General features: G+C 39.2%; 1 protein-coding gene across 1 annotated transcript; it reads left to right on the plus strand.

Moving 5' to 3' along the window:
* Positions 1 to 4,597: 4,597 nt before the first annotated feature.
* LOC139708667 (telomere length regulation protein TEL2 homolog) lies at positions 4,598 to 27,713 on the plus strand. The gene is made up of 20 exons (XM_071620602.1): positions 4,598 to 5,004; positions 5,567 to 5,782; positions 8,161 to 8,246; positions 9,388 to 9,456; positions 11,118 to 11,265; positions 13,375 to 13,546; positions 14,196 to 14,337; positions 15,710 to 15,926; positions 16,464 to 16,589; positions 18,667 to 18,755; positions 20,000 to 20,091; positions 20,843 to 20,959; positions 21,651 to 21,722; positions 22,123 to 22,317; positions 23,477 to 23,568; positions 23,840 to 23,939; positions 25,592 to 25,656; positions 26,178 to 26,293; positions 26,570 to 26,652; positions 27,693 to 27,713. The coding sequence occupies exons 1-20, from the start codon at positions 4,598 to 4,600 to the stop codon at positions 27,711 to 27,713; spliced, it is 2,625 nt and encodes an 874-aa protein (XP_071476703.1).
* Positions 27,714 to 27,842: the final 129 nt, after the last annotated feature.

Genomic DNA, 27,842 nt, shown 5'->3' on the forward strand with positions numbered 1-27,842 from the left:
GGAGTTATCGGAGGGGGTAGTTATCGAGGTGGTAGTTAGTTATCTGGGGTCTAGTTATCGGAGGAGGGGGTAATTACCTGGGGATAATTATCCTGGTGGTAATTATCGGGGGGGGGGGGGGGGGGTAGTTATCCGGAGGGTAATTATCCGGGGGGTAATTATCCGGGGGTAATTATCTGGGGGGGTAGTTAGACCGAGGGGTAGTTATCCGGGGGGGTAGTTATCCTGGGGGTGGTTACCAGGGGGTAGTTCTCCTGGGGGTAGTTCTCCTGGGGGTAGTTACCCAGGGGGTAGTTATCCGGGGGGTAGTTATCCAGGGGGTAGTTTTCCGGGGGGGGGGGGGGTAATTATCCAGGGGGTAGTTATCCGCGGGGGGTAGTTATCCAGGGGGTAGTTATCCGAGGGGTAGTTATCCAGGGGGTAGATTTCCTAATGGGGAATTGCCCTGGGGGGTGATTGCCCTAGAAGGGTAGTTGTCCGGGGGGGGGGGGGGGGGGGGGGGGGGGGGGGGGGGTAGTTTGTCCTAGGGGGTAATTACCCTGGAGGGTAATTGCCCTTGGAGGGTAGTTGTCCGGGGGGGGGGGGGGGGGGTAGTTGCCCTAGGGGGGAATTGTCCTGGGGGGTAATTATCCGGGTGGTAGTTATCCGGAGGGTGGTTTTTCCAGGGGGTACTGTTCCTAGACCCTTCACACACGGCTTGATATTCATGATGTGAATCTACCCATTGCTTATGGGAGCCAGGCGTGCCATGTTATTGACTGTATGGGGAACAACAATATCTTAGAAGGCAGTGGGTATCAGTATCGAGAATCTGACAGTGACTGATAACGTACAGCCAGGTATGCAGATTTTGGTCATACAAACTAATACTACAATGTATCTGCAGATGTGCTAGAGCAGTGATGTTGGTGACAAACTACACAGAGTCTGAACAAAATTGTGATGGTATTTTCTACTTTTATAAACAAATGATAGCATGAACTAATGAACAAATACCGTGAATTATGGAAGTGAGGATGGGATTATAACTTTTAACTTTTTTTCAAATCAAGAATCGTGTCGCATGTTTTCAGAGTTGTCGTTTTGCAGTTTTGACACTTTGTGCTGAGATTTGCTGTAATTGAGTGGGACCATCATGTGCAGTGTTCCTTGGTCACTCCTTTCGTGTGGTCTGTGATTGGTCACAGTTTTGACTCGGTTGAATTCATGCCCGCTTCCATGACATGTGTCGTAACCAAATAAATTTCTGAAACTTGTGAAAAAGAGGCGTGCACAGCCTTGTAACTGTCAAAAAGCAAGTTACGTGCCATACAACTTCATAGAGAGGTGAGCATTAACCAACTACCTTCTTACTAGATAACTGTGTTGTAGAGATTTCATATCCATAGAAAACATTGCGTAATCTGTTCTGTCGGTATGTATTTTGTGTAGGAGCTGCAAAAACTACCATGGCTTCTAGATATTGTAACATACCACTTGTGGGAGATAATATCTTGTTCTAACAAGAGATGTGAGTAGCAGTTGATTATGTTATCACCCCCCCCCCCCCCCCCTTCTCCTTGCTGTGGCAGCCAAGTGTCAGTGAATGATGTTATGTAGCACTAGTGCAGCAATGTCTGATTGACCTACGTTATAAAACTAACAAAGCAAACTTGTGTGGCTCTGTTGCAAGGCAAATACCTGATATGTGTGGTACATTGTACATGTATAAAAAGTATATTGCACCAGTCGCTTGCTACGTGAATGATATACAACAGATTATGGCATGTTATGCCTTGTGTGTGTTTGAAACATGCTCTTTGACAGTGCTTTAAATGTGTGATGCATCAAACCTACATACTGGTACATAATATCTGTTTATATCACACAGTCACTACTCTTTGTGTACTATATTTTAAGCATATATTAATATATGTGACATAATAAATATGCTTCAATGGAGCTATTATATAACTATGTGTTGCAGCTTATTACTATTTATTGTGTGTGCTCACATACATATTACAGTCTATCAAATAGATTGGTACAAAGACATACACTGGGTATGTAGAAATTCCTATTGATATTATGCATGTAACTTCATACAAACATTGCTCCCAACTACCAGTAAACTTGCTGAAGGATTTCCCAAATTAGCAAGAACAAACACTTATTATCTGGATTGCAGATGTTCATTTATTTATCTTGTCAAAAACAACTCTATGAAAACTTTTACATTTCAGTGAATGGTACACTGTATTGAAATGCAATGTCAAGATATTGCACATTTAATTCTCTCTCCTCTTTTCTTTAAAACACAACAACAATGTCAAGATATGTACATACTGTACATACATGCAGTGAAACAACTTCTAAGACACATGAGTTCCACCCGAGACAGAAAAAAAAAGAATAATAAAATCTGGTAAATTTCTCAACGTGTCATGCAAACACAGCCTATCACATTTTCGTAAAATGGTCAAATGTATACTAGTAATTAAAGGTCCCGTTTACCTTTGTGCATGGGAGCAGTCGTGAATTTGAAAATGTTGAAGATATCACATTTGATGCATATGTGTAGGTCTGTTGTATCACAATTCAAAACACCCTACCATATAAAATTTTGACAATGAAGCCTAAAATATAAGGAGATATCAGTATTTTTCTCATTAAATCATAACTGTAGACGGTTTAGTCCGGAAACATTTCTATTATAATTATAGTGTTCACATTTTGTGTACATTTCAATATACTTAACATCGATTATATGGATTCAAATTTTTACAGTGGTTATTTCTATCCCTAACTCACATTTCAGGGCCCTGTTTTATCAAAAGATTAATCGATTTTAAATTTTCTTAACACACTGGCTGAAATAGACTTATGATAGAAATCAACTTTATAATAAATTCGAACTTTTCATGAAACAGGGCCCAGGGCCCTGTTTTATCAAAAGATGATAAAATCGATTTTAAATTTCCCTAACACACAGGGTGCCATAGACTTATTATAGAAATCAAGTTTATAATCAATTATTTCTCTTCATAAGCAGGGCCCAGAACTATTTTAAAGCACTAACCTGTTTCATCTGCAAATAGTAAATTATGCTGTAATTCTATAAGTAGGGCCTACCACCACAAAAATGGACCAATGAGAAACAAGCTAGTGTACCACCTGTCACTATTCTCTTGGATTCAGTTGGATGCAGCAATACTAAGAACACATCAGTGAAGTTTGAGGAAAATTAGACAATCCATTCAAAAGTTACAGATTTTTATTTTTTCTTAAGTTTTGGTGCAACCATCACTGAATGAGAAGACTACAACAGTCTGTGACAGCTGTAGGATATCCAGCATAATCAAAGAGAAATTGGCTTACCTCTTTCAGAAAGCAGAGGGAATGCCCAGCAGCAAGTCAAAGAAATGTGTCCATTTCATAAACAAAGGAAATTTTGTTGAATTCTCTTGTTTGATTGTTTGATTTTCCTAAAACTTTGATGATGTTCTATCATATTGCTGTGTTCACTCAATCAACCTATACATAACAAGTATATTTTTTGGATAGACTTCACTTTTCTTTTCTTTTTTCTTTTTTTTTTCTTTTTTGCTGCTACTACTGCAGTAACTACAGCAGTGTGCTCTCCCCGAAACTGCTGACAAAGCAAAAAAAAAAAAAAAAAAAAAAAAAAAAAAAAAAAAGGCCTTCGGTACCTATTCTAGCGACAAATCGTTATGGCGTTTTTCAGTGCATATCACATTTCTGGACCTGGAAATTTTGTTGTATGTGTGTACATGCATAATTATATGAATACGTCTTTTATGTATGCTAAAGTATATACACACATATGGGTGTACTTTTTGTGTCAGGCATCCCTTTGCATCGTGTTTTCAATATGTACTTTATGATTATTATATTTGTTCATACACATATGTTAACATCATGTTTGTTGTATTTCACTGTTACAAAGACATTGTAAATTTCTCATACTCCGAAAGGGGTCCGTCGCCAGAAATTGTTCAAATAAACTTCAAACTTCAGTTGACAGCCCGCGGGCCGCGGAGTATAGAAGCGCACGCATATAGCGCTAACCCTGGCCCTAGCCCTGTCACCAAATGGCAGCGCCTTGAAATTAGGCTAATTATTGTTGACTGCGCGAAGAACAAGCTCGCCAACTTTGTGTTCGTTCGCGTTCGTGCCTAAGATTTTTTTAATTTCCTTTCAACCTGTCAACTACGGACAGAATTCAGGTTGTATCTTCTGTGCTGAAGGATTCATGGGTGCGGATTCATTCTCATGTGTACATTTGTTGGTAGATGTGTAGATTTCATATAGATGAACTGACATCTCTCTGCGTAGTCGTAGATTGACCAGCAGTATCACCAGAATTTCATCGCTCACGTCCCCGTAATGTCTGGGGGCACGACCAGTAGGTGTGGTGTGGTTCCCACGTACTGCACGTACAAATGTATGTAGCGTAGCTAGGCTGCCACGCCACGTGCACTCGTGAATTGTCCATCTAAACACAGTGACAGTGCAGTGTGCACCGAAAAATTTATTACACGTTGGTAGTTTAGACATTCAAGAAAACTGCCATTGCCGGAAAGGCTACCAATAAGAGATGGAAGCTATTCCTCGGATCAAAAGCACAGTGCATGTCCTTGTTTCAGAAAGCAAGAATGTGATATCTTCTTCAAAGGATGGCACAGAAATATGTCGAGCTTTGTCCAAAATTGGAGCATTGCTTCCATCATCAACACGAAGCGATGATGAAGAAACCTGCGCCTCTAGCACTCTTCTGCTTGACCATTTAAATCTGTCTTCAGATGAATGGGCTCTAGCAAGACAACAGTTTTGCAAGCATCACTATGTGCAATATATGGAATATCTGTGCCACGAACTGAGCTTGGAGTGGTATGGCAGATTTGGCAGAAGCCAAGAAGGCAATGATTTATTCAACAGGTTTTTCTTGAGAGGTATCCCCCAGGATGCCCTACTCGTCTTGTGTGCCACATTACAGAGCAGTAGGTTGGTACAAATATGAGAGTGTTGTTTATTTTTATTCGATCAGAAAAAGGATTCAATCAGGGAAAAGGATTGAATAAATAATTGATAATTCAAATGGAAAAATTCTAATTTCATGTGCGTTGAAATAAGAATAGGTCTAGACCAGAATAAATATGTTACATGTCGATCTTCATTTTTTCTCTCTTAAGTGACACATTTGTTCAAAGGTTCAAGCTCCATTTTAGATATCACAAAATTATTTGAGGGAGAATTAGGGGTACAGATTGACCTTTTTCCCTCTCTCTCCAGATCTCATTTGCTCATTTATAGTTTGGAAAGTACTTATCCTATACTGTGTACCAAGTTAAGACTAAGATAAGATAAGCACTGTCTGTAGTCCTAACTATTGATGTAGGCCCTTGTTGCCCTGACCAAGATTCAACTAACATAAGATGTGGCAATTTTGTGTTGTATTCATCATCCCAGCCTTAAACAGTCGTAGTAAGGGCAGATAGTGATTAGACGTCTTCACACACATGCTGTTTTCTTTTTTACTTCCTGTCTGTGATTTCTTTTATTTCAGTCCCAGTTTTAAGCTGAAGAAATGTGCCCTGCTCCTTGAAGAGTTCTTCAAACACCACCAGCTGCGGGTGATGCTGATCGAACTCTGTGACATCTTGCCACTGCCTGGTTCAAAAGACTCGAAGTCGGTGACCCTTCAGACACAGTGGGACCAGGTCATGACCCTGCTAGTCACCTTGCCCGACAGGATGGCCAATAAATGCAAGGCAGAATGCAGGTTATTTTTTTTTTTTTCTCCTCTCCCTCTCTGTTTGATGGAATTGTATTGCTGTTAACCCGTTGAGGACGAGTCCTGAGTATACTCGGGCAATTGTCTATGGGAAATGTGTGTTGTAGCAAAATCAGCCCGTCCTCAATGGGTTAAAAAGCCTTGATTATGATAATTGTTGGATTTAATCAGCCAAAAAGCAGTAGGGTAGCTCCCTTTGGGATTCCACAAGGAGGTCAAGTCGAGCACGATCTTAAAGATAGCAGTGGTATATAAGAGGGCAGAGGTGAGCATTTATATTAAAGGTTCATGGTCCCGGTGTTTTAGTCAAATGTGTTCGCGGGCGCACGGCGCAAGTTTCCTATAGAGACCTAGGCTATCGACTCCTCTTTAGCGCTTACGCTTTGACCCACTTCCCCGAGTCCGAAGAAGTCCGATCTACTGTAGTCAGTGGTACGATCACAGTTCGGCTCATGATTCCGCTGAGGGGGATGACAGCTTTAGCAAACTTCTTTTGTGATGTCATAATAACAAGCACATATGCACGCACCCCGGCATTACTACAGACTGCGCGATGCGCAGAGAAGACAACGAAGGCAACGTTACTTAGCAACACCTATGCACTTTACTCTTGATGACAGCTCAACTTCGGTAATCTTCGTATCAATGCTAACGGTGATCGGCAGTATCATCAACAGCGCCCTCTACACTACCGGGACTATGCCCCTTTAAAGCCTCATTGGACTCTTGTGATGTTCATAATTTCTCCTGATTTTTTTTTTTTGGAAGAAATGTTGTTTTCAAGGTTATGCCCAAGAGCTTTCCTGCAAGGTATTTGCGTATTCCAGTACACCAAATAGACAACCTGTAGTCTAGATAGCAAAGAGTACCACATTGAGTTAGCCACACAAGACAGCAATTTCCTGCAGAGTTTGTTTTGTGAACATATTGCTCATTTGTCATTGCTATAATGTTCACTGGCTACTGGTATATTCAAACTAATTTTCTCTTCAATAGACATTCAAAATTAAACTTTTTTAAATGCTTATCAAACAGACTGCTCAAATGTGCTCTGCTGAATCTAACAGTAATTGTTGCATCTCTGTGGTGCTACTCACAGTATGATGTATTTTTATTAAATTATCATTATTTCTACCTGCTGAGTTGAGCTACTACAACATGTATATGTGACTCTGCACCTCAAAACAAACAAAAAGTCGCCAGACATGAATTTTTAGTTAAGACCATATTCTGAAAGAGCAGACTTTAAGCTTTAAAATGATATATAACTCAAATCAAATGGACTCTCCTAACCTATCTAAATATTGGAAAGAAAGCACAAACTCGGGTAAAGTGTGAACTGAGAAAAGAGGCTCCGAAGTACAGTGTCTATTCAAGCGCTTAATCTTTACCAAACTGTGCTGGCTGTGCGATGAATGGGACAAAAAACAGGAAGTAAACCACCAGAGTAACAACAATGAAGGGATTATCAGATTAAACGGAAATTAAGCATGCCTCATTAACACATTGTGTCCATAATTAATGCCAACTTTTAAAGCAGTAGCACTATCCTTTCAAAAGTTGAAAGTGAAGAGTGTGGACAAGGTTTTTCAGAAATGAAAAAGGGATTCTAAAGGCACACATAATCACACTATTCTACCAAAAATGTTCGAGATAAACTGCTAAAAAACACACTTTCCTGCCCGTTTTATGATACCAATTTAGCATAATGTAAAAGAAGACCCGCTCTTTCAGAAAATATGAAAAAGTCAAGTTCGGCTAGGTTGACCCATTTCACTTATTTCAGTCCTCACGCAAAATCAGTGTGTGCGACTTTATGTTCGTTTTGAGGTGCACGGTCACATATGGAGTAAATCATAATATGTAAGAGTGCATCTTTGGTGAGATCCCAAATGTACTGGCGTGATAAGATTGCAATAATGTCATACAAGATGTTGTCATGGCTGCATATCATCAGGGCTGTCGGCAAAGAAAACTTAGTGTACAGCTTCAGTGCCCAGCTTTAGCTTGTGTTTAGAATAGATAATGTTTATCTTACCAATTATGCAAACAAAACAGTGACAACAACAACACCATAACAGTGTTTAGCATTTGTTAGCCACTATAGTATAGTTAAAGAGATTACTGGTTAGATGTTGCATGGCACTGAAGCATGATGACCAGTTGCTTGCGCATTGATAGTATGATAAAATAAGTAAAAAGAGACACCTCACTTGTGTGTAATCACATCATGTAGACTGTAGATATAGCTTCCAAAAAAATTCAGCCAGCAATTTAAACATGCCTGCATGTTATTGTAATTAACTGAAATCAGTCCAGTGCAGTTGAAGCAATAGGGATCTGACTTCCTTCTCCCTTGTGTGCAGTGCCTATTTTCATCCAGACCAGTATATTCAAATGGTTGCCATGGAGATTCTTCAGACGCTGCATCACGTTCACAAACGCTTGTCAGGTAAGTATTTTTTTTCTCCATTCCAACTGGCAGCATATTTTGTAATTTACAGATTTGAAGTGGCCTGGTTTTTCTGTAACTGTGATGACTACAGTACAGTAATATATACAAATAATGAATGTTTATGAGTGCAATGGACAAAATATTTAATGAGGTTAAAGATGAAATGATCCATTCAACGAGGGGCAGCCGAGTTGCATGAATCAAACATTTATCAATAGATATATTCTGTCCATTGCATGAATGAATAACATTTATTATTTGTTTTATATAACGCCTGAAAATGGATCCTCGTCATTTGATGCTTTATTAATTTAGAAACAGGAGAGAATCTGAAATCACGAGAGTGCTCACTGTGCGCTTTACGCTAGCGCACTGTCGCATACACACACTGCAAACGCTTGCATACACACACTGCAAACATAAGTGTTCCGGGCTCTCGTCAGCGAGCGTGCAATGGAGCAAATCGTATGGATCCAAAATTGCACGGTAAATGGAGCCACAATTGCACGGATGGTGACGTCATAGTGAAATGGGCCGAATGATCAATGTCAAACAACCAATCAAATGACAAGGATCTCTTCAGGCGGTATATAGCAGGAAATAATGAATGAAACAAACTGTGATGTTTGTCCGGGGGTCATGTCTATTGCATGTAGATTGAAGACTCTTTACTTGTTTCTGTGGTGATACGTCACCTATAGCTTTCTCTCATTTTGAATGCCTACCAATTGCAGGTCAATACACTCTTTCTATTCATGCTGTTACTCAGCAATGCCGGCTCGGTTGACAAAATAGATTGTTGTAATGTACGAAAGTCATCTTAATTTTTAGTAAGAAATCTAATCGTCTAATAACCTGTCTTCAAAGATATATTTCTAAAATATGATATGGAAGAAGATTTGAATTATTCCACCTGCAGAGAAAAGATATGGGAAGTTAACCCTCACTATTATGTAGTTGAAAGTATTATGTTACTCTTTGTGATAATTAAGTCATTAAAGTAGAATTAAAAAATGCTGTTCTCAGTTCACAGAATTTGATCATAATGTGTTCTTTAGTAATGCAAATCCCCGACTTGGTCTGTTTGTAGAAGCCAGGGTTCACTTGTTTGTTCTTTACTAATCATCTTCTTGTGTAGGATCGACCGATTGTTCTCTACAGTTTGTGAGCCAGCTGATAGGTCGCCTCTGCCTGCATGGACACACAGGTGATTGATGCTTTTTAGATAGGCCATGTTCCCTCAGGGTAGTAATCCTGGAGGTTTTGCACAAGATTGTCTTGTAATGCACAACTAGCTTCTGTATACACCATACACCTCACATCATTTTTATTCTTGCAAATTTTGCCAGTACACTGACATTCGCATAATCAACAACTCAGCAAAATAATTTCCTTCCATGACTCAAGTACAATATAATGTATATCACATAGCAGCTCCAATGTAGGGAAATAACTAATTTTTTGCTTAAAAAGGGATAATTTTTATTTCTCTTGCACTGTAAATTTGCTTCTTGATTGCAACTATAACCTCAGGTAAAATGGTCTCATCACTCCTGATTTGCATACCGTAATATATTGCATTCACAGTATTAAAGTTCCAGTTGCAGATAGAGCAGGAATTCAGTGTCATGAGCACCCATGATAGTAGGGCAGATATGTAACAAAAACTGGTCGAAATGCTCACATCCGGCGGAAAGTATGAAATTTTGCATATAGGGGTATTTTGGGGCGCTGATTTCAAATATTGCCGGATCCAAGAGATTTGACCACGGGGTCGGCCGCCATTTTGAATTCCAATATGGCCGCCATCACAAAACAAATTCAAAGATCCCTATCTTCAGTTCTGAACGACCTTTTGAACCAAAATTTGGTACACATGAGCGTTTTGACACATTGAATTTGATGACAGATTGATTCGTAGTGTCTGACAAACATCGAATGGCCGCCATTTTGAATTCCAATATGGCCGCCTCGACGAAATATTCAAAATCTCTATCTCGATTTCTAAGTGGTGAGTGACTCTGAAATTAGGTGTAAACAAGTATTTTAACATACTGAGTTAAACTATTAACTGATGTGATGTGTCTGACAAACGCAATGCCTGCTATTTTGAATTCCAATGTGGCTACGAAGACAAACATCACGACTAACATTCACGGGCATGTCAAAAAGTGCAGCAAAAAGGAAGCATAATGCACCTTTCACTGACGTCACAATGTAAATACATCAGCGCGCACTCTATCAGTTACAAACGCGCGCTCAATCAGGTAGCCTAATTTACAAACCCGAGATGGAGATTTTCAACACTCCAACATGGCAAATATGTATTAAATTCAAATTGGCTGCCGTGCAGCTTGTCAGACATATCAAATAAGTCTGTTATTGAAGTCATCATATCTTCATGCTTTTATATGTCAAATTCCAATGTCTAATGTCATTCAGAACTGAAGATAGGGATCTTTGACGGCGGCCATTTTGGAATTCAAAATGGCGGCCGACCCCGTGATCAGATCTCTTGGATCCGGCAATTTTTGAAATCAGCGCCTCAAAATACCCCTATATGCAAAATTTCATACTTTCCGCCGGATGTGAGCATTTTTTTCACATATCTGCCCCACTATGATAGCTGGTGTTGGAATGTAGAGTTCATGGTGTGATGCAGACTGAAAAGTGTTTTCTTTGCATATGCGACTGCTGTCTGTAACACGTCAGCTTCACCAATGCCTGGACTAATGAAGCAGATGGCAGTTTGTCTACCCAGTGTTTGGTAACAATACAAATAATCACAGGGAATATTCACACTTGCATCTCAGACTATATGTTTTATATATTAATTCAGATCTTGTCGTTTGTTGATTGTGGTTGCAGAGAGGCTCTTCGACGGGCTGCTTCCACATCTCATCAAACTGAGCATGTCGGACTTCATCTGGACCCGCATTGCCAACAGACTGCTGGCTGGAGCACCGGACCGGAGCTTAGAAGTGATTCTGGAAACATTGCTCAAGAAATCGCCATGGTAACTATAGACAACATTTGAAGGATTGGAGTGGAGATTCTGGTGATGTCAGTTGAGTGAATCTCAGTGCATACATAGTAGTCTTCTTTTGGAAACCCTGTCAACCTACACAGTATTTGATTAATGGCTGGCTTTTGATATCAGAATGAACATGCAACACATATTATTTGTTATTTAACCCTAAAAAGACTGGGCTATTTTGGTAGCTCGAAAGACTGGGGGGGGGGGGGGCCTAAAGGGCCCCCCTTAAGATCTCGGCCGTGGATTGCGCGTTCGCCACGGAAATTTGCACAATGGTAGTGTGCGATGTAATCTACAAGATGGTATATTTAAATTTTACAAAATAGTCTTCTTTTATTTTATTTTGATGAATTATGCTAATTTATGCGAAAAAATCAGACTCTTTGATCTGAATCAGTAAATAAAGCTCCAAAAGTGCTCATTTTTGGTCTAATTACATTTTGTATTCTTTGTGGCATTCTTAGCAGATGTACTTGAAAAAAAATTCGGTATCAAAATTAATTTCTTATCTATTTTATTGTGTTATGAATTTCTTATGTATTTCTTTGTTTTTTTGACCTTTTGTTTTTGTTGTTTTTACAAAATTTGTGGGAGACACTTTTTGAAGCATAATACTCCTAAAACATATTAATTTTAGCCATTGAGAGTAAAAATAACCATATTTATACGAACCATGTGAAAAAACTCAATTTGCATTGACTTTGTACACAAAATCACATTTTTGAGCCATTTTCGGCCTCACATGCATGTACAAAAAGTTATGTAACTTCAGAACTGTTTCCCCGGGCGTCACAAATTTGGTGTCAAAATGTGCGGGAAACTCGAAAGAAAAAAGTCATAGAGCATCGCGGCGAGTGCATTGCGTGTTGCAGAGTAATCACGTGAAATGTTGAGGGGGGCCTTTTAGGCCCCCCCCCCCCCAGTCTTTTAGGGTTAAAGAAAATGATGAATAAGTTCAATGATGGATATCAGTGTGAAGGACAATAAAATGTGACCTTGCATCACAAAACCAACAAAAAGTCACAGAAAGTAAGTTTCTACAGGTACTTTTTCTATGATGCTGAAGGCTTCCTGATTCTAGCTAGACCAAAACGTGATTCTGAGCTAAACACAACATATTTCCTGTGAACAAATTATTGTGATATGGTAATGATATGAGTCAGTAACAAGCAACAACCATCAAATAATATTTATTTATATAAAACCTCCCTCCTCCAAATACTCTGGTAATGGAGCTTCATTAATGCTTGTCTTATACACCTGCAAAGTTGATCTCTGAAACCGTTCCTTATGGGAACCTGGTGTACTATATATTTACATACATGTACAGTATACATATCCAAAACATATATTTCTCCCTTTTGCTTTTGTGCTTGTTTATATATCAGTCTACTCCTGTATATTTGTATTGCCTTTATGTATACCTTGATATGTTTTGTACTTTGCATTTGTTGGTTGACTCTCATTTTCATTTTGTTGCCACATCTTTCTACACCAGGTTATTGCTAACTGCTTGATCACCCCCCCCCCCCCCCCCAACTCATGCTGTTGCTATTTCACTCTTTTCCTAGTCTTTATCCTTCTGTTGTTCCTTATCTTGTTTGATGTTGCCTCCCTATTCATCTTTATCCTTCACAAGTTGTCCCCATAATCCTTGGGATCATCACTGGCCCAACTCTGCCTTTTGTCTCTTCACCCCCTTGCTTAAATCCCCCTCCCTTGACTGTTGGGCCCCTGCCTTTGACTTGTAACCTACCCCTATTGTTTTCTTTGTTCTGTGTCCCTAGCCCTCCCATGGCTGTGCTTGCTGTGTGTAGTCCTTATGTGATAGCTTTCCCTACATGTTTGTCACTTTGCCTCTGATGAAGATTCTGCTAGGATCGAAAGCTCAGGCCCATTTTGACTCAAGGAATCATTTCCATCAATTTGAATTGTATTTGAGAAAGGCGATACTTCTTTGATGTGGATCACCTGCTCGGATGCAGTTATTTTGAAAATGTTACTGCACTTACATTTGTATGCAAGACCCAAGTGATCTCTAACATCTGTTGGTCTCCATTTCTGGAATTCCTTTTGAAAAACGTTCAGGTATGGTGCCCTCTCTAGACTGCTTGGGGATGCAGTCCTGACCAAGCCGAAGATCAATTTCCTCCTCACCAACAAGTTCCTCCTGCTCAGACACTACGATGCTGATGCTGTCCCGCAGAACCTGATCGGCTACTTCGCCTCCTCACCTACCAGACGGCATCTCGTTGTTAAGGTAACGTGTAGCTAGCCTAAAAGCAGTAGAAAAACTGACAAACAGAGGAGTGTCAGAGATACGTGTATTAGAGCCAATTGTTGGTGTTTTGTTTTTGATTCAAACAGTGCTGTAATTCCCTACTGCTTGTAAAAAGTGCAAACTCAAAATCTATTAGTGGAGATGCCATTGTTAAATCTGTACAATAGATAGAGAGGTACTCTCATCCAAATAGAAGTTCTCTCTCTTGAAGTCATGTGTAAAACTTTCCATGACGTTTTGACCTGTCTAGAAAATAAGATTGTAATATGCTACATGTTGTATGTGAGTGGAAAAGGTGCCAGTACATCTATGAGTTAAGAGTGATGAAAAGCAGTCATAGAAACAAGTTTACCCGCTTTATTTCATTTAGTCTGCATTCACCATACACGGAAATTTAGGTAGCAAATGCTAACTTCATAATTGATATTAGATTTAGGAACTGAAACTGAATTTGCAACACTGGAAATGTGCAACACTGGAAATTCTAATTTCAAGATATACATTGTAGTTAGTGTCTAATAAGTGTTGCCACTGCAAATTGGGTTTATCCAACAAACATTTTTACTGTGTAGAAGCATAGGTGGAAGGTAATATCATGTGTTCCAAATATGATGTTGATCTACTGAAGGTGCTGAAGACTGTCCTGGACACTTGGGGAGATCGGTCAGCAGTGAAGCACACATCACACGCCCAGCATCTCTACCTGACCAAGATCATCATCATCTGTGTTGGACATCTTAGTGAAGAGGAGAGAAAAAAGAACAAAGGAGGTGAAGATCTTTGTACCCTGTCTGTACTGGGATGGCATGCTGCCTGTTAAATGGGAAGTTTCCCCAAATACGCATGTGGATCGAGTGAATGCATCAATATCAGTAGAACACATCAGTTGATTTGAGGAAATTTGGACAATCTGTTCAAAAGTTAAGAATTTTTATACCCCCGCCAAACGAAGTTTGAAGGGGGTATATAGGAATCAGCGGACGGTCGGGCGGTCGGGCGGTCGGGCGGTCGGGCGGTCGGTCCGTTGCAAATCTTGCGTCGCGAACTACTTCCTCAGTTTTCAACCGATTCCCATAAAACTTGGCACAGATGTGTGCCTTGGGTTGTAGATGTGCAAGACGTACTTTTTGACAGTACCCAAAAGTACGTTGCCATGGTAACGGCATATTATGGGCAAAAATGGGTACAAATCTTGCGTCGCGAACTCCTCCCACAGTTTTTGATCAATTTTTATGAAATTAGGTACAGATGTTCATCTGAATATGTTAATGTGCAAGACATATATTTCCACAGTGGCAAAAAGTGCGTTGCCATGGTAACGGCATGTTATTGGTGAAATATAGGGCAAAATGCTTCATGGCAAAACTGCTTCATCAGTGTTCTTCCAATTCTCATGGAATTCATATTGAATGTTTGTCTTAGGATATAGGTCAGCATGACACATTTCTTGACAGTGACAAAAAGTGTGTTGCCATGGTAACAGCTCACATATTATGAGCCAAAATGATGGAAAATTTTGTGTTGCAAACTACTTCCTCAGTTTTTGCCCAATTTCCATGAAACTTGGTACAGATGTGTGCCTTTGGTTGTAGATGTGTAAGACGCATTTTTCGACAGTACCCGAAAGTACGTTGCCATGGTAACGGCATATTAATGGCAGAAGATCAAGGAAAGATCTTGCAGATTTAACTACTTCCTCAGTTTTTTGACCAAAGCTTATGAAATGTTTTGACCAAAGCTTATGAAATGTTGTTTGGCGGGGGTATAACCAGTCGCTGTAGCGACATTTCTAGTTAAAATTTTGCAGCTGCCATTGCTGGATGAGAAGACTACAGCAGTTTTTGACATCACAGCAGAACAACAATATAAAGAAAATATGAAGAGAATTCTACAAAATGCCATTTCTGATGAAAAGTACACATGCCTTTGACTTTTTACTGACATACATTTGAATGTTCGGGTAATATTCCCCTTGTCTGAAAGACGTATGTCAACTGCTCTTTCATTATGCTAGAAAAATAAAATTTAGCAGAATTCTCTAGTAACTTTGTATCTTCATTAAAGTGATTAAGATTTATCTTTAATGGTGTTACAACAGATTCCGATGTGTTTTTTTTCCCCCATTTTTTTTTTCTCTACCAGACCTGACATCTCGCCTGATGGGTGGAGTCCAGGCTCACCTTGAAAGCCCCCTTCCCAGGACCAGACATCTGGGCATGGTGGCAGCAGAGATCATGGCCAAGACCCTGGACCCCGATGGACCGAAGCTCAAGTTTGAATTTCAGGAAGACGAAGAGAGCAGGCATCTCTGGTCCCTCGTGAAACCTCCGGAAGATCCAGGACTGGATGACATTGTGGAGTGAGCCTCATTTGCATCTTTTTAATATTTAAGGGTACAAAGACTTGCAGACTTTACATGTGTCTTTCAGTGTTGTGTGTTTATAGAAAATAGTTAAAAGGATCTAAGAAACATACTTTTGATTGTTAACATATTTATTTCAGATCTTTTTGGTGAAACATCTGCCATTCTGTTCATAGTACTAATCTCTTTTCTCTTTTCACTAAATGTAATGGTTTTTATTCATGAGTAGAATGATTTGGCTTCATTAGTACGTAAAGGTACATTTGTACATGCAGCTATTTAATACAGGGTTATGTTGATGTGAAGTGCATAGAGAATTATCGTAGATGATTACTGTGGGCTGCATAATTCACTATCATCATGTTCTTATCATTATTATTATTATTATTATTATTATTATTATTATTATTATTATTATTATTGTTATTATTATTATCATCATCATCATCATCATCATTTGAGTTTGATCTACTAAAGTCAAAATGAACATTGTGTGGAATTGCACCGTGTTGACATTTACCTCTTGCTCTACAGAGATATCAACGGAGTGACACTCGAGGAAGAAAGCAACACCCCCAAAGCAGGGGGAAATGCTGAGAATGGTAAATCTGGACCACAGCAGTCTCCTGTTACTGCAGAGGAAGATGAGGAGTTAGACAGGTATAATAAAAGAACATTATCATACATTATTTTGTCACTGTTTTAAAGGGTGTGTACAGTTCTGGTCAAGGTGAGGATTTAGCTTTTAACGTTTTGCGAGATATTCAGAAACCACTCTAAGAGATGTCAAAGAGCATGCAGTTCTAAGGGGTATCAAAAGTTTATTCGATAAAAATTGGTTTTGAAATGGCTGAGACATCCAAAAACAAGGTGAAACAAAGAGATCCTAATAAAGTTGTGGCATGTCGCCTTTTATTATTATCACTTTTTTGGATATCTCAGCCATTTGAAAACGAATTTTCATCAAATAAATGTTGAATCCTTCTTAAAATTACATGCTCTTTCATATTTCATAAGAGGCTTTTCATTATCTCACTTAGGAATGTTCAAAACATGAAGAATCCCCACCTCAACCAGTACTGTACAGTCCCTTTAACCCTAACTAGGCCGGGCTATTTAGGTAGTTGATAGAGCCGGGGGGGGGGGGGGGGGCCTCCCAGACCCCCCCTCCAGATCTCGGCCGTCGACCGTGCGATCGCGACGAAAATTGGCACACACATTGCCTATGATGTAATCTAAAATACCATGAAGTTAATTTTTCAAAAAAAATCATCATTTATGCTAAATTATGCTAATTTATGCATGATGGTGCATAAAATCAGACTAATTGGTATAAATCACAAAATAAAGCTCAAAACAGGCACATTTTTTGTGTAAATATTCTTTTTAGTGTCCTTAGCAAATGTAATAAAGAAAAATTGTGATATCAGAAAAAATTCTTAAGTATTTTATTGTTTTTTTAATTTCTTATGTATTTCTTTGTTTTTTCGACTTTATGTTTTTCATTGTTTTTTCGATGAAATTTGTCCGCGACATCGCTCCGAACAAGAAAATATGTTATTCATTGATTTTAATCAATAAAACACCAAAATAATCATGCTTTTATGAAATTTGCCAGTAAGCACAGTTTGCATTGAAATTGTACACGAATTAATGTTTTTGAGAAATTTTTGGTCTGACATGCATGTACATATTTATGCGTAACTTCGGAACCGCGCGCCCGGGCATCGCAAATTTGGTGTCAAAAGTTGCGGGAGACTCGAAAGAAAAAAGTCATGAAACGTCGCGGCGATAGCTTTTTGCGATTGCGATACATCGCGCGGAACGTCGAGGGGGGGGGCCTCGGAGGCCCCCCCCCCCCCCCGGCCTAGTTAGGGTTAAACCCTTGGAAAGCAGTGTAATGAATATTTTGCATCAGGCCATGAATCTGGAGAAAGACTGATTCGTAATAGAGTTTTCAGGATCCAAAAGAAAAAGAAGGCTTGCGTGCAATGGAGCAAATCGTATGGATCCAAAATTGCACAGTAAATGGAGCCACAATTGCACGGACGATGACGTCATAGTGAAATGGGCAAAATGATCAATGTCAAACAGCCAATCAATTGACAGGGATCTCTTTAGGCGTTATATACTGTATACGCGGAATATTTCAGGAGGTTTTTATTTTTGCGAATTTCACGAGTCAGCTGCTATTCGCGAAATTAAAAGCACGCGAAAATATTGACTCTAATGCTGATATGAATGTGACGTACACGTGTAAATATCTCTTTTCAGTGCAGGACTCCACGATCGCAAGTTTAACCACTCGCGAAATTGTCGGGAAGTCCCGATTCGTGAAAATTTAGACTCGTGAAATATATGGCGTATACAGTAATATACAGTATACACAAACAAATAGCAATAAACCCGCCACACTGTATATATAACCCCCAATCTCTGATCTTCAGTTTATAATTTTTGTCCAGAACATTGATATTTCCGTCAAGTTTGTGCTGTGCAGTAGTTACTGTCATCTTTCACATACAGCTAGGTTAGATATCATGATGTGTTTTGTATGCTCATGATACAAAATTTGTCTGGACTTCTGGGGGGATTGTCTTTTTGCCTCGGGGGTTTAGAGATATTTTAGTTTAAAACTTGTGCATTATTCCATTTTGTTAGATGATAATCGTGAAGCACTGACAACTTGAAGTTCATTCTGTATGTTCGTTTTTTTTATGTGTTTGTGTGTGTGTAGTGACGATGAGTTTGAACCATACGACATGACGCATGACACCAAGATTTCGAAAGTCAAGATTCCGGTCTATGTCAGGGACTGCATGGATGGTGAGAAATCATTCTTTGTTGTACAGACCTTGGAGGTTGACATTAATTAGAATATGATGCATCGTGTCTACAATTGGTTGTTGATTCCTGTATGATGTTTGAAGAAGGAATCCATTCCAAAATTTTATCCATTTCATAGGAAAGAGAAAAAAAATCCATGCAGAACAGTGCAAAAATGATCAAAATTGGATGAGAAATAATAAAGTTATTATATTTTAAAATTTCAGAATTTTTCAGACCACACTTCTTGATCAGTCATTAGGAATCTAAATCAGCAAGTTGGTGATGTCATGCTCTCACAATATCTTATTCATTTCACATGGAGAAATTACAAAAATCTCATATTTCAGCGGTGTAAATATAAAACTTGCCTGAAAACCGCCTTAAAAAAAGAAAAAAAAAAGAACAAATGTTAGCTCTCATATATTTTGGTATGGGAATATGCCTTTACCTGTATTTTCTAAAACTAACAATTTTTCTAAAATTCAGATACAACATACATGAAAAATTGTGAGGGTATGACATCATCAACTTGCTCATTTGAATATTCATAAGGACTGGTCAAGAATGTTTTCCAAAGAAATGTGAAATGTCAAATATTATGTCTTCCGTATTTCTTATCCGATTTCTGTCATTTTTGGAACATTCTGTAGGGATTTTTTTTTTCTCTTTAATATAGAGTGTATTTTTTGGGGTGGATTTCCTTTTTAACCCTTTCTCTGCCATGGAGTGTGGCCAGTGTGCACAATACTACAGTTGTCTATGCCAATTAATACTCAAAGCACACAAAGAGTTAACTAATTTGGTGTCTACATTTGTTCTATTATGTGCAAAGTACCCTTCATCATGTGACCAGTAATGCTAGTATACCTTAGAAAGGTGTGTTGATCAAATGAACATTGGACTTCTCTTGTTACTAGCAAAATGCCTTCTGTGCATTTAGAGAGCCGTGATTGCTATATCTGTATATGCCAATAGATGTCACAAATTGTATCGTCTCGGGATCTTGCAATATTCAGAAATGTTGACATGTTTAGTGTATGGAAATGTTTTGTGTCATTCCACGTCATGATACAATGTATGCAATATGAAACAATTTTAACTGTAGAATTTCATTCGCAGTGTATCTTTCTTATTGCATAGTGCTGTGTGCCTTATGAACTGTGTGATATGTCCCAAAATTGAATGGTTCTTTAACACAATTTCTATCAATTTTTCTTCTACTTGTTCTTTTTTAATGAAAGGATTGGTTGCACGGGATAATTCAGAACTCACTGAGGCCAGCTTGAAGGTTGCAGAGAAACTAATCAGGGCTAAACCAGATGACCTGAAGAATGTGAGTCTGATATGAGAAGTCCTAGGTAACCCCTCACCATGCCCCTCTGTAATTCCTCATCTTAGTAGTTTTTTTTTTTTTTTTTTTTTTTTGTGAATAAATAACCCCTGCCCAATTTTTAGACTATGATAAAGCATAAGCTTTGGGTGCAGGAGGACTTGTTGACTTGGATAGCATGTAAGAAATTAGCCAGCTTCAAAACTATAATCCATATCAGAATTAATATTAACTGTGAGAATATTGAAAAATACAGTAAATTACTGTAGCATTCCTTGTGCCAGAGATGTTGTAAAACATCATCCTTTGCACAGCTGTAGTTTAACCTGTTGAGGACAGGTTGATTTTTCTACAACACGCATTTCCCATAGGCACCCGCCCGAGTATACTCGGGACTCATCTTCAACAGGTTAAGGAAAGTAAATTTTAAACTGCCATCCAGAAATAGAATCTCAAATTAATGGAAATAACACAATGCAATGCATATATATGTATATATATATATATATATATAAATCTGCATATGTACATCTATCTAAAGATATCTTAGCTGTAGAAAAACATCTGTCTTAGTAGTAATCATCACCTGTGAGTCACAGTAGACATTGGAACTTTATTCAGAGGTAATACATACCAAAATTACACTCAGTGTTATCCCTTTGTGTTAGTTCAGAAGTACCGATGGCATCTTTTCTGCTAAATGCCGTTGTTTAGTCACCCAATGCAACAAAAATTGATATCTTTCGTTTGCCAGGTGTGCAGCCAGTTTGTGGCGATCCTGCTCCACCTGGAAGACCAGTACAGCACGGAGAACTTCAGATTCCTGAGGCATTCCGCTATGGTAGCTTTAACGGTCAACTGCCCTGTGGAGGTGAGTGTTAGGCTTACCGTAGGAGAAACGCTATACTGCATCGTCGGGCACGTCGTTCAGGTATTGAATATGTGCACATGACCATATCTAACCAGAGTATTTACATGTGGTTCATGTCAGATGCTTAGAAATCAGTAATTATGGTGATCATTGTGTACCTAATTCTTGAATGATTGATGTCTCTTTGTTTGTCTTACAAATGTTGTTAATTCACTTAAGTTTGCAAGCTTCTGCCTTCACGTATTTGTGTTTTATCTGTAGATTTGTATTCTTTATCCGTAGATACAAGGCCAACTGGTGGTGTTGTAGTTGCACTATCACGTACATTGTAGAAATGTGAAGTGATCTTTTTCATAGGAATGAGAGTAGACTTTTGATGTGATGAATAGGGTTGATTGGAAGAACACTGTCTGGTCATGTCTGAATACTTAGATTAAAAAATAAACTACCGAGTTACACTTAGTACTATCTGTTTAAATCCAATGATTTGCCCAAGTTTTTTTGGTTTTGAGATATTATAGTCATTGAAGATTTTGCTTAGAACTCACCAGGTTCATGAATCAGACACTGGACTGAAGATATTGCACCCATGCAAGCATACACATGTATGTTCTCACCTGTGATTTCATTTGATTTGTTGACTGAAATAGTTCTCAATATTGTTCTCAACCCTTTGTGTTTTTTACACCAGGCTACAGAGTACCTCACCCGGGAGTTCTATGACAGAAATTACAACATCCGGCAGAGGATGGATATACTTGAGGTATTATAAGCATAGTAGTTGGGTGGTTGTTGTTGTTGCTTGCTGTTGTTGTTTGCTTTTATTGCTGCTGCTGTTCATTTGTTTAGTTTTCATGTGGGGAGGAGGGGATGGGGTACTGGGTAGATTTCTTTAATGTTATGTAAGTTGTAGCTGTTGATTTGCACTTCTTTCAAAGAGATACTGACATATCTCAATGCTGAGGAACAAAATGTATGGATTATTCTGTGAAATTATAGAATAAAAACTGATGCCACTTAGAATACGCATCACATGGAATACTGGATTACACTTAGACTGAGTAAATCCTGACAGAAGTTGGCTTCATAGTATTCCTGTGCTACGTGATGTAGCCACCGCTGGCTCTGAGTCGTTTTCTCATTTCGATCAATGCAAAACCCAGGTACTGGCGGCGGCTGCACAGGAGCTCTCCCGGCCAGCGGAGGACCCCGCCCCGCCACCAGCCAAAGAGAGGAGGGTGGAGCTCCTGGAGCCGATGGGAGGAGGAGGAGGAGGGGGAGACAGGGAGGGAGATGCGGAGAACTGGAGGAACATCGTCCAGCGGAGGATTGAGAGCAAGACCAGGAGATTCGTAAAGGTAATGATGATGGAGCGGAGTATTGTTTATTTGTTTCGTTTCCATCTGAGAAGATGGCTGGATAGCCCATATTCAGTTGCAATACTGTAAAAGTGGAAATTTTCGCGGTGTTGAAATTTTCGCGCATTTCGCGCAACCAGAAACTAGTGCGAAAATAAAAGCACGCAAATATTTTTGCTTGCCATACGTTCCTGTGCGTGATGTCTTGATTCCACGGAATTAAAAACACGCGAAACTCTTCTGACCCGGCCTAGCGCGAAAAATTAGTCGCGCGAAAATATCCACTTTTACAGTAGCTGGTCTTCCATGGGGTCCAGTTGGATATAGATGGGACCACTTCACCGGTTTAAACACCCTGCTCTTTGTAATGAATGAATGAAGTTGGATCTTTTACCGGCAGAGTTTTGACTCTCTCACACACGGACCTCCATTTTGTATGTCCTATCCGAGGGACAGCATGCTTTGCCTCTTACATGTACTAGAGGGGACGGTATGTTTACACTCAACATTGCTTAGTAGGTCTCGGGGAGTCAAACCTGGGTCCTTTGGATTGTGAGACAGATGCGCTACCAACTGAGCTACGGTAACTCACTGCCCCTTGTAAAAGTTGTACCATTGCTGCCTTGTAAAAGTTATACAATTGTTGTCCCATTAGAAGTTACTTTGAGACAAGTTTGGTAGCAACTTCCTTCAATACCATCTCTCACAAGACTGCAAGATACTTAGATTAGATGAGGCAATCTTGGACGTCATTTTGTTTTTTCTTTACACAAGTGATTTCAGAGTATCGCTGGTGATGGAACTCGGGGCAGAGAGATAGATGGGGTACCATTCCATCTCTTACAAGAACTATGCAGTGTGTAAAGTATTTGTTTGTGTTTTTCATGAGCAGATTTGTGATATCACAGATCTAGACAGGCTGGGATAGGAGTTAAATAGATTTATTGATTGAAGAGCTGTGTAAGTCTCCATCACATGCCTTGCTATGTTAGCATAATTTATCCCCCAGATTCTGCTATTAAACAAGTATGTACCTCCTGCACATGCACTAAAGAAGAGATTTAAAAGCAAAGCCAGTTCCATTATCTGTGACTCCCCATCTTCCCGGGTTGTTATCAGGAGGTGAAACACGTCTATGTACTTTTCTCTCTCATTCCAGGGTCCAAGTAAACCAGCAGCAAGCCCAGTTGTCAACAGATTTGCACCAGTTGCAGGCCATTTCTTCTTTCCACTCATGAAGGCATACGATAGGTGTGTACCGCAATTTCTTTCTGAAAGATATCTTCTGGTAGTACTCCGTGCACAATCACATTAGTTACAGCAAATGACTACTGTGTACCTTGCAGAAAAATATGAGATAATGTCTGTTTTTCAGCTTCGATGATCACAAAAAAAACAACATTTGAGCAACGTGCTTTAGCACACTGAAACTTACGCTTTGAAAATTGCTATTTTTGATTTGCAGATTGAGAATGTAAGAGCAAGGTTAGATGGTTCCATCCCTATTTTCTCCTTTCCACAGGAAGCTGAACACCATGGATCTCCTTGGCAATGATTTCCTATTGTTGGGACGGCTCATGTACACCCTAGGAGTCGTCATGTATGCTGCGCAGCATGCACCGGTAAATACAGGATTGTATGCAAGAAGATACCTGCAATTTAATTAGTCTCTTACTCGTTTTTTGTTCTTTTCTGTTTTGCTCTTGTACTCTTGAAACATTTCATAATTAATCGTAAAATGTGTGTGACTGTACCAACAGAAGCAACATAGTGTCAACACAAATGTACAAGAGGGCATGATAGCAGGAACAAAACAGAACAAGAAACCCAGTGGTTCAAGCATGTTACTATTATAGCATCTCAGTCAATCTAACTAGGGCCATCCCTTGATATTTCCTCTCTCTCTTTGAAGTTATGGGTGTGACTTGTGGCATGTTTTTTTCTTCTTTTATGCCTCCGCCACAAAGTGTCGCCGAATTCATAATGTTTTCGGGTTTTCCTTCCGTCCGTAATGAATTTTGTAGACAGTATAACTAAAAAAAAAAGTTTAAGGTATCCTAAAGAGACTCAGTATGTATATGCATGAGTGGGTGAAGTTGTGCCTATTAAGTTTGAGGTGCAAATGCACAAGGTCAAAGGTCAAGGTCAAATGCTCAAAATTTCACTTTTTTCCCCATATCTACAATGTATGCAGTGGCTGAAGTTTTTTTTTCTTTAGACTTGGTGTATACATGTAATACCAAATAAAGATTCTGCAGAGAGAGTTTCGAGTCATGAGGTCAAAGGTCAGAGGTCAAGTGAAAATGTTAAATTTCACTCTTTTCTCCATATCTTGGAAATGGCTCAAGGTATCTTCCTGGAACGTAGTACATATGCATGTATTGACTAGCAGTGATTATCTAGGGAATATGTGGGTCATGGGTCAAAGGTCAAGGTCAACTTGTCATGATTTTTTTTTTCCCTCATATTTATGCAATACTTCCTGGATTTTTCTTGATACTTGATATACACTGTATACATGTGTAACCCAATAGAGACTCTCTGGGAAGTTTCTTGCCCAAAGGTCAAGTGAAAGTGCCACATTCCATTTCTTCCTCCATATCTCGAAAGTGACTCAAGGTATCATCATGAAACTTAGTACATATCTATGCATGTTCTTCCTGACAGTGATTCTCTTGGGAATTTTAGGGTCATAGGGTCAAAGGTCTAGGGTAAAAGGCCAATTAAAATGCAAAAAAACCCCACTATTTGTTTGATACTGAAATTACACTTTCTCTCCATACCTTGAAAGTTACTCAATGCATACAACCTGTAGACTTATAAAGAAGGGTCAGAAGTCAAGTAAAAATCCTAAAATCCCCAAATACATGTAGCTGTGCTCTTAGGCAGTATGGCCATCCATCCAAATAAACCTAGTTCAAGGAAAGTGAACATTCAACACATTTGTGACAAACCTGTCATTTTGATATTTTGCCAATTATGTGAAACTCATCACACATTGTCAACACATTATACTATAGATGTTTTTAGGAGAACCATGCATGGAGGCAGAGGCATACCAATCGCCATAGCGACATTTCTAGTTTGTTTGTTTTTTTACTCTTTTCTTGGTTTGTTTGTTGTTTTGTTTTTATAGAGAAATACACTTCAGCTCCTCCTCATATTTGTGATTTGAGTTTCATTGCCAGGAAGGGCTGCCATGGCAACAAGAGTTGTGTTTAGCTCCGAGCTGTGTGGAGATATTCATGGCTTCAATCTTTATTCTCTCTGCCAGGTTTGCCGTCAGATGGCAAGCAGCCTGCTTGACGTGATCTGGTCTTTGCGATACCACACGGAGCAGTAAGTACGCTACATTCACAAAGCTGGAGCATGGCCTCCCAGCATGACAGTTTTTTATGCCATGACAGTAACTGTCTGTCACAACAGGAAGGTAAATGTGTGCTAGAAATCATAGAGCTAGTGACTTCTTGTTTCATTATTTAGGAATCTTTGTCGGATGCACTTACACTTGTACATAATGCCTTTGTTATAGACTTTATATTACATTGTATATCAAACCCAAGATATAGCAGACTGGTTGTCTGGTCTCAGAGTGCATGTTTTTGTCATGTTTTGTCATACCTACTGTATAACCCTGAATCAGCATTATGATTTAATGAAAATTATATCACTGATTCCAAGATTTTTTTTTTTTTTTTTGGTACAAGAGCAACCTCCCGTCTCGCTCTCTGTATATACACACATCATATTTGTTATGTTCCGTTCACTCAATCCCAATTTGCACAAATTTTGATTACGTACTATACTCACTGTCTTTTGTTTATTGAAATTGAATTGTTTGTATTGTTATTTGATATCAGATATGTGAGGCAGTCGCTGATGTTTGCTGTTTCCATGGTAACCCTGAGCATCCCCTCCCATCTCCTGACGACAGACTTCCAGGCTGAGATCATGGAGTGCCGATGTTGGCTGCAAGGTAAGATTATTTTTCCATCGTGCATGCTTATCGATTATCATTCATATCATTCATTTGTGGTTCTCCAGTTTGAATAAAAAAACCTTTCCTCTGTTAACAAGACTAGTTTTGTCTCTTTGTGACAAAGATATGTGTTGTCTCATATTTTATCTATTCTTGGTGTTTATGTATCATCTGTTCAGGGTAGCCCTTTCACCAAATTCATTGTGTAAGTTGTATCTGTAAGGTACCACTAGCATGCTGTATGTATCCATGTTTGTCATTCATTTTTCCTAGACATTGTTGAGAAGGACCCTGAACCTCAGTGCAAGACGCTTGCTGCCCAGACCCTGTTGGTGATAGACTCTACTATCAAGAAGGTCAGTATCATTATCCCTCTCCTCCCCTTCAAAAAATGAAGCCACCACAGCATGTCAAGGGAAAGGCTACGCCATTCGCTACAGTGCTTTGGCCGCCATGTTTTTTGGCTCTCCTGAACATTTGACATTTTGTAGATACGAGGTCTTGTCGCCCCAGCGATGATATACAGGTTGTATATCTTTACAGCTGTTGCACTTGCCCTCCATGGGACTTAACATGATTTTCTGCAGAAACTTTCACAATGCTGCTTGTACATAGAATGGCTGTATGCACTAAAACTACATGTAGAGGGCCCAACTATAGAATAATTGGCATGTGTCGTCACAGAAAATATATACAGTATATATATCTTGAAAACTGTTGTGCGTCTTTCATTCTGTTTTCTACTAAGTGTACTGGTTTTTGTATGCAACATCAAGTAGAATGATAACATTACTGTGTAATTAGATTATTGTGCAGTGCTTTCATTTTCATGATTTTATAGGAAATGATAGGAAACATGACTCTAATTTGAAAAGACAGTGTTTTCCTACGTTCAAGAATTGATGACATTATGTCAGAAGAGTGAGTGTTCATGCATGTTTTATTTTTTAGTGGAAAAATGAGCAAAGAAAATGGGATTCCATCGGAATTCGAACCCGAGACCTCTGTATTGCTAGCCCGGTGCTCTACCGACTGAGCTATGGAAAGCCCTGGTTCAGTGTTCATCCCAGAAACCCTAAAATCTCAATGCTCAGATGGTCAGAAGCTATAGCAGTGTGTTTTGTGTGTGACACACATGCACACACTCTAACCTGGCATAAACTCAAATAATTCAACTGCGGGATGAATGCAAGGGATCACCGAAGTGATGCAGCTTCTTGAGTATGTAACAAAAAAACGAAAAACAAACAAACAAACAAACAAACAAACTTATTCTGATTTACCATTATATCACTGTTGTTCGATAACAAAAAGTTTTATTTTTCTGATGTTTTACAATAGCCTCTCCTTCATTTTTGCATCTTTGCCACTTCCTCCCACCTACTATACTTTGCAGGAGCTGGATGTAAACAGATGACAGGGATTCAGACTGTGAGAGGAAGGTAGTAAAGATCAGAGGAATGCTCCTCACTCGCAGCGGATGGTTACTATTGACACCCCGTTTTCATTCTGCCGTGACTTCGCTTTCCGACCGAATGAACGTGTT

This window comes from Diadema antillarum, unplaced genomic scaffold (assembly GCF_040938485.1).
Source record: "Diadema antillarum isolate AM-2024a unplaced genomic scaffold, OU_Dant_1.0 seq00001365_RagTag, whole genome shotgun sequence".
Taxonomy (NCBI): domain Eukaryota; kingdom Metazoa; phylum Echinodermata; class Echinoidea; order Diadematoida; family Diadematidae; genus Diadema; species Diadema antillarum.

What these genes read in the sequence shown, in the direction of transcription:
- LOC139708667 (XM_071620602.1), top strand. Translation starts at nt 4,598, where the DNA reads ATGGAAGCTATTCCTCGGATCAAAAGCACAGTGCATGTCCTTGTTTCA. An exon ending in GCCACATTACAGAGCAGTAG is followed by an intron (nt 5,005 to 5,566) that starts GTTGGTACAAAT and finishes CTTTTATTTCAG; the next exon opens with TCCCAGTTTTAAGCTGAAGA. An exon ending in TGTCAGGGACTGCATGGATG is followed by an intron (nt 18,756 to 19,999) that starts GTGAGAAATCAT and finishes TTTTAATGAAAG; the next exon opens with GATTGGTTGCACGGGATAAT.